Here is a 10,164-nt window from a genome sequence, read left to right as displayed (position 1 = left end):
CTATAAGGATGTTCTAAATCATAGCGAGATCGCTGATATGTATGAACAATAATGACTATCTTCAATGACTAAAATAGACATACGACTAGTGTAAAACCTAACGCGCGAGATGTATATAGAATTGCGATACATCTTGATATACCACAATTAGGATAAGGCTAGTGCAAAACCTGTCAATATATTTTACATATCATAAATCATATGCACATCGCATTTACGGTAACAAGTAACAGTAGTCTAATTATGGTGAATTGCAGTACTACATCAAAGAGGATCCGAAAATAACAAAAAAAAACATTGTAAATGGACAACTCATAAATTAAAACCCTTCAGTCACTTTGGGCAGGAATGGATGCTAAAAGAAACAGGCCCAGTTTCCATAAATTTTTCAAGGCCATAACTGAAAATATCACCTCAGAGAATAACTGCAATTCCACACTATCTCAAGAAACAAATCTGAATTAAACTCACACAATTGTTTCTCACTGACACAATCTGTAACTTGCACAATGCCACAGACAACACACAACAAAATTTCACTGTTCAGAACTTCAGATCACTGAAAAGAAACAAGGCTCATTCAGGTCAGCAAGAAGCAAAGAAGCAACAAGGTTGTCAGCTTCTACTGTTGATCTGTTCAAGCCACTGAAAAAAAAAAAATTTCAGACTTGAGACTTCGAGAGAAGAGAGTGATCGCTTCTTCACACAGTAGCATGCAGCTCGTGTTCGTCCGTGTCAGCTTGTCACGCGCGCCGCCGTGGCCGCGGTCACCGCGGTGGCGGCGGACGAGCCGCCGTCGCTGCCGCCGGCGAGCGACGCCGTCGACCTGTCCATCCTCACTGCCCACGGGCACGCCGCGCTCGCGCTGGCGCTGGCGCGCGCCTGCGACGCGCACCGCTCCATGCGCGCGCCGACGCCGACGCCGGCGGCGGAGGCGGGGGCGGCGAGGTCACGCGGGTCCAGCGACGCCCTGCGCCGGCGGTCGCCCGGCGTCGTCGTCCACTCGCCGCACGACGGCGAAGGGGACGGCGAGGCAGCGGCGCTGATCGGCTGGTCGTGCCGCTGCCTCGGCGCGCTCTGGGACCGCGCCTTGGCGCGCGACGACTCCGTGTTCGACATGTAGTTCTTCGGGAACAGCTGCTGCAGCGCCGCCGCGTGGTCGCCGCCGGCGACTGCGGCTGCTGGAACGCTGTGGTGGCGCCCGCTGGCCTCGGACGCCGCGGCGGAGAAGGAGTAGTCGTCGAGCCGGCCGCTCATTGTCCGCGCGCTCGCCTCCGTCAACGCCGACGGCGTCGGCGACACCTTCTGGTAGAGCTCGCCCTTCGCCGCCGCCGCCGCCGCGCCGCACGTGCTGCGCCTCCCGCACCCCCTCGCCGCGCCGCCGCCGCCGCCGCCATTGTCCACCTCGACGACCCTCACGTTCTCCTCCGATCCCCTATCCACCACCTCCTGCAATGCCATAGTCATCTTCTCCTCATGTCTCCCATGATCGCCGTCGCGAGCTAGAGTGCGGTGGCGGAGACGCTTCGCTTACCAGTGGCTTCCGTGATCGGTGGTGCTGCGGCGACGAGCGGCGGCTGGTCGTCGTCGGCGGCCGCGGCGAGCGCGCGTGCTTGTCCTTGTCGTCGTCGAGGAGGCACAGCCGCTCGGCGCGCGCGCGCCTCTGCGCGGCGACGAGCGCCTGCATGCGGCGCAGCGTCGTGCTCGCCTGGCGCCGCACCAGCTGCCCCCTCACCATCGCCTGCAGCTTCACCATCCCTCTCAGCGCGCACAGCGCCTTCCTCGCCTGCACCCCCCCACACGCCATCGAGTTGCACAAAACCAGGAACAGATGATGGCGTCATCAATGGCGTATCATTATACGTACCAGGTAGGATCGGAACGCCGCCTGAATCCTGACCGCCGCGGCCGCGGCGGCCTCGTTCTCCTCGGCGACGTCAGCGGCGGCCGAGCTCTCCGCCTCCGGCGCCGGCGAGACGGCGTGCACGTCGGAGAAGCAGAGCGACGACGTGTTGGTGGTGGCCTGCGCCGGCGGCCTCCGGAAGCTCCACCGCCGCTTCTCCTTGGCAGACGGCGGCGCCGGCGACGGCGGCGCCGGCGGCTGGCCGCCGTCCTTGCCCTTCCTGTCCTTCTTGCCGCCGGTCAGGAAGCTTCTGAGCCACCTACCCGCCTTCCCCATCTCTGCACAAGAAGGAGAAGAAGCTTCTGCAGCAGAAGTGATGGCCTAGTGACCTCAGCTTCGGCTTCTAGATGCTTCTAGAACCTTACACATCTTCCACCTATGCCTCTGCAATCTGCCAATCTACATACTGCTCTTCTTCTTCTTCTTCTTGCACATGCATTCAGTTAAATATATCTGCAGGACTGCAAACTCTGTACCCAACACAATTTAAGCATACCAATTACTAACTCCTCAACTTTGGCTGTGTTTAGTTCAGCGCAAAGTTTGGATTTTGGTTGAAATTGGAGATGATGTGACTGAAAAGTTATGTGTGTATGACAGATTGATGTGATGGAAAATGACTGAAGTTTGGATTCAAACTTTGGATCTAAACACAGCCTTTCACTGCAAAAAATGGGACAACAAAGAAAAATGTGTCCCTCATATGAGATGGACAATGTTAATTATGGTGTAATTGTGGGGATTTAAGGGGGGTTTTCAGAGGCTACATGTGGTGAGTAATTCAGTACAATCTTTCTTTTGCTTTTTTTTACTGGAATTAACCTGGCTATGAATGTGAGCACTGTGGATTCATTCATGCATCATGCAGTACTCCCTCATCTTCCAGAAGCAAACACATGGCACAACTCAGCACAATGTGGTACTGCTACAATGACCATGGTCTACAAGTGCTACAGCTACTGCTAGCTACTTTAACCAGTGGTAACAAACACCATCTGAGCAAAGTTTTTCATGAGGGCTCATGATCCAATACCAATTAATTACTCCCTTGGTCCACAAACATAAAGTTTGTTCATCGTTTGTTCTTTAGCTTATCAGTCACGGCTAAAATTTAAAATTTTAATTTTATAGTTGATTTTGATTTTTTTATTGTAGTTTATTTTTCAGTGGTGGCTTTAAAGTCACTAAGAAGATAAGTATAAAAGTTTTGCTCACAAGTTATTTTTTAAGCTGATAGTCAGCTGTAGGCGAAATGATGGGACTTAAGGGGTTCTAAATTGTTTAGCACTGTTTAAGGTTAAGGTGAAATTCCTCTGATGCCCCTGATACTTTACTTATCGGGAAAGATCATGCCTACCGATTCAACTACCAATAAGTGATAAATTCAAAGGTATTTTTGTGGATGGATGGAGAAACCCCAAATACCTTATATTTGCGGACAGAGGGGAGCAGTGGCCTGAACCTTCTCCTTCCTGACTTGACTAGCTTCTTTCACATGATTGTGCTTATGATGAGTGTGTAACAATGGCGTATTGAATAGTGATGAGTAATGTGTGCCTTTGAAACTTTGATCTGTACTGCATGCTGGTACACCATGGTGCTGCTGCTGCTGCTACTGATGTAGGAGGCTGCTGGGTTTATGAGTGTCGAGACAGCCACAATGGTTGAGGATTCAATGTGCTAGCCTGGACCTTGAAGGCCTGAACAGTGCTGCAGCAGCAGGGAGCAGGCAGCAGAACAATGGGCCATGGTGACACTCGAAACCGGAGCTTGGCAATAAATGTAGTAAGGAATGATCTTTGTTTCATTTAATTTTGAGTGAAAGAATTTGGAGGCGGTTACAAACGTTGGAATCAAATTCAGGATCCAATGGCGAATGGTGGCAGTTCGAAGAAGTTCTGAATTTTTTGAAGGTAGTAGCAAGAATTCAGTCACATTCTTGAAACTTCCTTCTCCTCTGATGCATCATTCATCATGGCTGCGATGAGTGCATTGGACTGGAGTGAGATCTCTTTATCTTCTCAAATCTCCATCGCGACTGTTGATAACTCAAAATTATACAAACACTAGACAAATTTTGCGCATCTGGTCGAAGACTGAATGCTCATTTGGAGGATGGTAGTATGGTATGAATATGATGAGTTGAGGAAAAAAAAATGAAGAGGCCACAACAAGATTCTCCTCCAAATGCTAACAAGAAGGTAAGTAGTAATGTTTTCTTAATTTATGATGTTCGTTGTCCTAAATGTTCAGAGTTTCAATCTTTCGACAAGAGAAAACTTGGCATCACAATATACAAAAGTTTGTTTCTATCTTCTTTGGTATTCTGAATAATCAATGAAAAGAAGCTTGAGAATGGGTACAAAAATCGGCCTATATATATATGTGCATACAATACAAGATCTCTGCTTGATTGTTCGTTCTTGATTTTAGGACGTCTCGAGACTGACACTGACGAACGAGTTGCCAGTTTCATTCAATCCAAACTGGGTAGATAATAATAACGGGCCGGCCCATATTCCTGGCCTACCTGTCTTTCGGGCCAGGTCATGGGCCCATCATAATTCATACACACAAATCAACAAAGTTAGTACTTACAAAAGAAAATACGAAATGAGTTGAACATGTCAAAGGTCTGTGTATCATCAGACTGCCTTGAGATCAAGGTGCCAATATTTAGCAGTTGTTAATGATAATTGAGGCAAGAAAGAAGTATTCTGCAAAAGTAAATTTTGTTAGGAAAATCAGGCTTGTATTGTAACTTTGATGCTCACAACCTAGCCAGGTTTGCTTCTACCTTACAGGAGGGGTGTCATGTTTGATTCTCAAATCCTCATTGTAATCTGAATAGGAATGCAAAGTTGGATGTTAAACACCACTTTATTATTCTAAGAAAGTACAAAAGCATACGAAATGAGTTGAACAGCTGAAAGCACACGCCGAGATGATGTTCATTTCTACTGAAAATGAAGATGAAGTTAAGGCACGAAAAACAAAAAAGTTATTAGCATATGATTAATTGAGTTTTAATTATTATAAACTTGAAAAATGAATTTACCTGATATTTTAAAGCAACTTCTATATAAAAAGTTTTCGTACAAAATACACCTTCAGTTAAAAAGCACACTAAAACCGAGGTAAAATTTATATCGTAACCACAAAAGAACGGAGGTAAAATATATATTTATCTTAATGGGAAAAGAATCGACAGTGAGAGTGAGTTTGTGAGTGTGTGTGTCTGCAGCAGAGTGGTAATCATCGTTGTCTTGGCTAAGAGGTTGAAGATCCCAAGGTCCATATAAACTCAAAACACATTGTATAATTTGTAGTATTACTAGGCATATACGTAGTAAAATTGTACAGGCTACAGCAACATCACGTGGACATTCGAAGCTTTTGGAGACATCAGACATATATTATATATACATTGTTCTTCATTTTCAACTGGCTCATCGAGCATGAATGCCGCTAGCTTAAGACCCTATTTAGATGGGACTGGAACTTTAAAAGTCCCTATCACATCGAATGTTTGGACACTAACTATAAATATTAAACATAGACTATTAATAAAACACATCCATAATCTTGGACTAATTCGCGAGACGAATCTATTGAGCCTAATTAATCCGTGATTAGCACAATAAACATTCTCTAATTATGGATTAATTAGGCTTAAAAATTTGTCTCGCATATTATGGATTAATTAGGCTTAAAAATTTGTCTCGCATATTAGCGTTCATTTATGTAATTAGTTTTGTAAGTAATCTATATTTAATACTCTAAATTAGTGTCTAAATACAGATACTAAAATTAAGTCCCCGGATCCAAACACCACCTTAAATTAGCTCGACATCCTCTATGGTTTTGCCCATGCAAGCAAGCATGCCTGCATATTGCTGATTGGCAATTTGGTAGAATGGCAGCAGCAGGCAGGACATCAAAAGGCTCGAGGAGAGGAATATTCTGTCCTCTCCATCCATTCATCCATCCCAGGTTATATAAGCTTAAGCTTTCTTCAGGCGAGGCGATGGATCATCATTGCAGTTCATATCATGCTGGTTTCATCTATTATCATTCGTACGTAGTCAATTCTCCGGGTATCATGTTGTTGACCAACCGTCTATCGAATAAAGTTAGCGGTGTCATATAGGAGTATTGAAAACACGAAATAGTGAAGGTTACTACGGAAATAGGTTTTAATCTCATGCATAAGGGGATGTCTCCTCGGTGGTGTATATTATCCAAAAAGTTATATAAAATGAATGATAAGATAGATTAATATGTAATATATCGATCTAAAAAATATGTAACTTAAAATTTGATCCCCACAAGTTGTAATAAAATCAACAAATTTAACTCAAACTAGTATATGTGTACTCACGGTCATATTTTTTTAACTTGTATAATCTAAACTTAAATGTTTACAAAATAATATACCCCGTCACATACTAATCTATCTTACCAATTTTTTTCATAACTAATTAGATGGAATGCAAAGAAACTAGGGAACATCTTCTCGAAGAATCCAGATTACTAGCTACTCCATATCATTATTCAGCAGGAATATAGCCAGCCATGTCCTATATATGCCGGGCTATCATTATTCAGTAGGAATACAACCATGTCCTATATATGTCCGGCCATAAAGAACCCGAAGAAGAAGAAGGCAAACATATTGCAAACAAGGGAAACTAGCCACCTTGTGACACTGACAAATGGCCCCACAATTTGCCCTTGCTTCCGGAACCAGATCCTCTGACTTAGGAAAAACTAAGTCAGAGGGCAGTAGCCCGTCGATCCGCCGTCCATCAAGCATCGAACGCTCGCTACTCGCTCAGGGAAAAATGGGTGCAGCATGTGCGCTACTTGCTCGCTGTCGTTCACCGCGCCGCTGGTTCTGCTGTTGTTAAGTATGCCGTTGTGAAGTCGACGGCTGGGTAGCATTTGTGATGGGAACCCGCTAGGGTTTGTGGTCCGATCTTTCGATGAGAGGTAAGGGATAACTCGATTGGATGAAGACGACGTTCACAGCCCGACTACAACTGTCCAAAGACGCTACGCCTTAGCAACCGATACACCACCTCCAATGGTCACCGCGAACTTGTGGTGCGCGTCAACCCGGCCACGAGGGCACTCGTCCTGCAAGCAATCGAAGAACAAGCAAGAACAAGTAGAACAAGCACTGAAATTGCTAGATAAAGATGAAAGTTTCACTATCAAAACACAATATGGTGGGGTTCCGATTACAGGCAGACGGGCGGTTTAGCCAACACGCGCGCTGCGAGCCGGTAGCAAGTAGCTATCTCTATCATCAAAACCCAGAAACCCTGAAGGGGTAACTAGCTATATATAGGGGTAGGAGGACGACCTAGGGGTGCCTAGGGTCGTGCCCCACCAGCTTGGGGCGCACCCCACATGGGCCCCACCTGGGCCGGGGTCCCAAATGAAGTTACAAGCCCATAGGCCCATTACAGGTGTCGCAGCACCTTGTTTCTTCAGTTGCTGCTGACTGAGATGGAATTTGGCAATGAGGCTTGATGCATTGGAAAGAGGACTCCGAGAGCTTTCCATCAAGTACTCACCGGCCGAAAACGGAGGTCGTATGGAGATTCGGCGGCCGTTTGAAGTCAGCAGTGTAGTAGGTGGCCGAATCGGATTCCAGCACTTGGAGGACTTGAACTTGATATCTTGTTGTTCATCCATGATGTGAGCAACGGATGTATCCGTAGTAGCCATGGTCACATCAATTTGTCTGTGTCCAAGCTGTTTGGCTAGAGGAGCAAGAAGCAGAGCAGGAAGCCAAGGTCCTAGGGGTAAGGATCGAGCAACCCCGCCGTGATCTTCAACTTGGTCGGCTGGAATACTAGTCCGTCCTCGCCGTCGAGGAGCTAGACGAGGAACAAATTGAAGAAAAAAATAAAAAAATCACTCGTTTTCTCTTCAGTTCATGGCCGCAAATTCCTTTTCTTGGTTAACACATTACACTCTCTTGATGTCTTCTTTAACAAATGGAAAGAAAGCGTCATCTTCGATCGGTTCTACTCTGCCCTCGCTGGAGGTGACATCGCGTGCCCCACGCACGGGGAACATCGACGGCCGACGCGCTCCACCAGCTCGAGAGGAACTCGAGGAGATTGAGCGGCGATTCTGGCGGCCGGAGTTCCCTGGCGACATGGGTTGAACGACTGGGCGACGCGCTTCTGGGACGAACGACAAAGGACGAACTGCAGCGGAGCGAATGCTGCCATGCCGTCAGATACGCGATCTGGAATCGGACCTCCACGCAGCCGGAGCGCAGCGAGGCTCCCGCACGACGGCACGAGGGAGGACGCGGAGGCGTGGGACAGGGTCAAGGAAGAGGGCGGTGGCAGAGGGGGCTTCATCAGGAAGCACGGGTTGTGGCCGTGTGGCGGCGGCGGCATAGGCCTCCCCTCCCTCACTTGTGGCGGCGGCGCGGCGCACCACCGGCTGCACCGCAGCGGCTTGTGTGGCGTCAACGCGAAGATGTGGGCCGTTTTTTATTTGCCGTGGGCCGAGCCTGTGTGCTGTGCGCGCTCAACTCCGTTGGATGCTGAACGGATGGACGAGCGCTGCCGGACGTCCCTCTGACGTAGCGAGCGCTACGTCAGAGGATCCGGTTCCATACTCAATAAGTTCATCTTTTATTTCTCCTGTTTATCTCAAAATAAATTTAATTTTAAATAATCGTTGCATCAGAATTTATGAAATAAGTTTATAAAAATAGGGGATAAATATTAAAAATAATAAAGTATGAAATAATTACATTGACGCATTAGGATTTAATAAAGTGAGGGTACTATAGTTTTTTTCTTTGTATTGATATGTGTGAGATGAGTGAAAAATGATGTTATTTTGAGGCGGAGAGTACCACGGAGGAGTAGTGAGCTTCAGTTTCTGAACTACGCTACGCAATGAACAGTGCTCGCTATTGATCTGAATTCTTAAGCTGCTGCTCTGCTGATGCGTTGCCGCCATTGCTGCTTCTGCAGCTGCCCATGTTCGTAGCAAGGTAGGCTGCCTATCTAGCTTCTTTACTCTTGGAGATGAATGCGACTGCACTTGCCGTTGCCGATTCCCTTCCACTGTTCACTCTTCTCGCTGCTTCCCTCCTCTTTTTCTCGTATGAAATTTATACCTGTTTCCTCCTGCCTGCTTGCTGTCTGAACTGAAGCCTGATGCGTGCATAGTAATCTGCAGCGACCTACTACAGTGCTCTTGCTGTTGCCATTGCAGAGTTCTTCACACACTGTCTTCTGTCAACTGCCTTCTTTGCTCATGAATCATGATACCTGCATTTACATGCCGTCTTCCTGATGAGAGCTAAGCTGAACTTCCAAACTGAATTATTTTCAGATAAGTAAGTACTCCCTCCATTTTAAAATATAGTAACCTAATACTCAATTAGGGCTTGGTTTAGTTCCCAACTTTTTCTTTAAACTTCCAATTTTTCCATCACATCAAAACTTTCTTACACACACAAACTTCTAACTTTTCCGTCATATCGTTACAATTTCAATTAAACTTCTAATTTTAGCGTGAACTAAACACACCCAAGAAGTAATATAGTTTTCTTGTTCTTATTAAGTCAGTTATATTTTAGGACGGACAGACTTATCAGGTTTCAGCTCGAGCAAGAATAGCCGGGAAATTTAAGACTCTGCACATGTAGCCAAACAATGCAAATCCTGCTGGTTAATAGTACCTGATCTGTTGATCACTATTTCGATTTCTGACTGCAGAGAAGCTGTAGTTTCATGTGCTGCATCATGAGTTGGCATCAGCAGCAGCATATACTCATGGTTGCAGATAAAATCAGAGAAGAAGAATTTACAACAGGATGGAAGAAATTTCCATCTTGCTGTTGCTGCTGTCCACTGGCAGCAGCACTAGTGATCACCACTGATGAGCAGCAGCATCTCATTCTCATATCAAGGATGGATCGATCACACTGATGACTGACTGCATGCTGGGTGGACCTGATGGAGACCATCAAGCAGCCAACCCAACCAACCAATCATCAAAGCAACCCAGCGAAATCTGTCTTTCTCTGCCTGCTGCCTGTTACTATAGGAATTTCAGTTCAGCTTATTTACCGGATTATCAAAAGTTCAAAACGGGTTATTTGCTCCACGCTTTGAAATGCGTTTTCTTAAAATTCTTTTTTTCTGCATTAGACCACCTATTTTAAACTAGTTATTATGTTATCATAATATTATTGTCTAAAATAAATAAAAGCATAT

The 10,164-nt window shown here is 46.0% G+C and overlaps 1 protein-coding gene across 1 annotated transcript; it reads right to left on the bottom strand.

Moving 5' to 3' along the window:
* Positions 1-443: 443 nt before the first annotated feature.
* On the bottom strand, positions 444-2,321 carry LOC9267998 (protein IQ-DOMAIN 19). The gene is made up of 3 exons (XM_026021957.2): positions 1,868-2,321; positions 1,535-1,786; positions 444-1,449 (listed from the first exon to the last, which is right to left on the bottom strand). Exons 1-3 carry the CDS (start codon positions 2,177-2,179, stop codon positions 736-738), a joined length of 1,278 nt encoding a protein of 425 aa, XP_025877742.1. The 5' UTR covers positions 2,180-2,321; the 3' UTR covers positions 444-735.
* Between the last annotated feature and the right edge of the window lie 7,843 nt (positions 2,322-10,164).

Source organism: Oryza sativa, chromosome 12 (genome assembly GCF_034140825.1).
Source record: "Oryza sativa Japonica Group chromosome 12, ASM3414082v1".
Lineage (NCBI taxonomy): Eukaryota > Viridiplantae > Streptophyta > Magnoliopsida > Poales > Poaceae > Oryza > Oryza sativa.
This window is presented reverse-complemented; position numbering and strand designations above follow the sequence as displayed.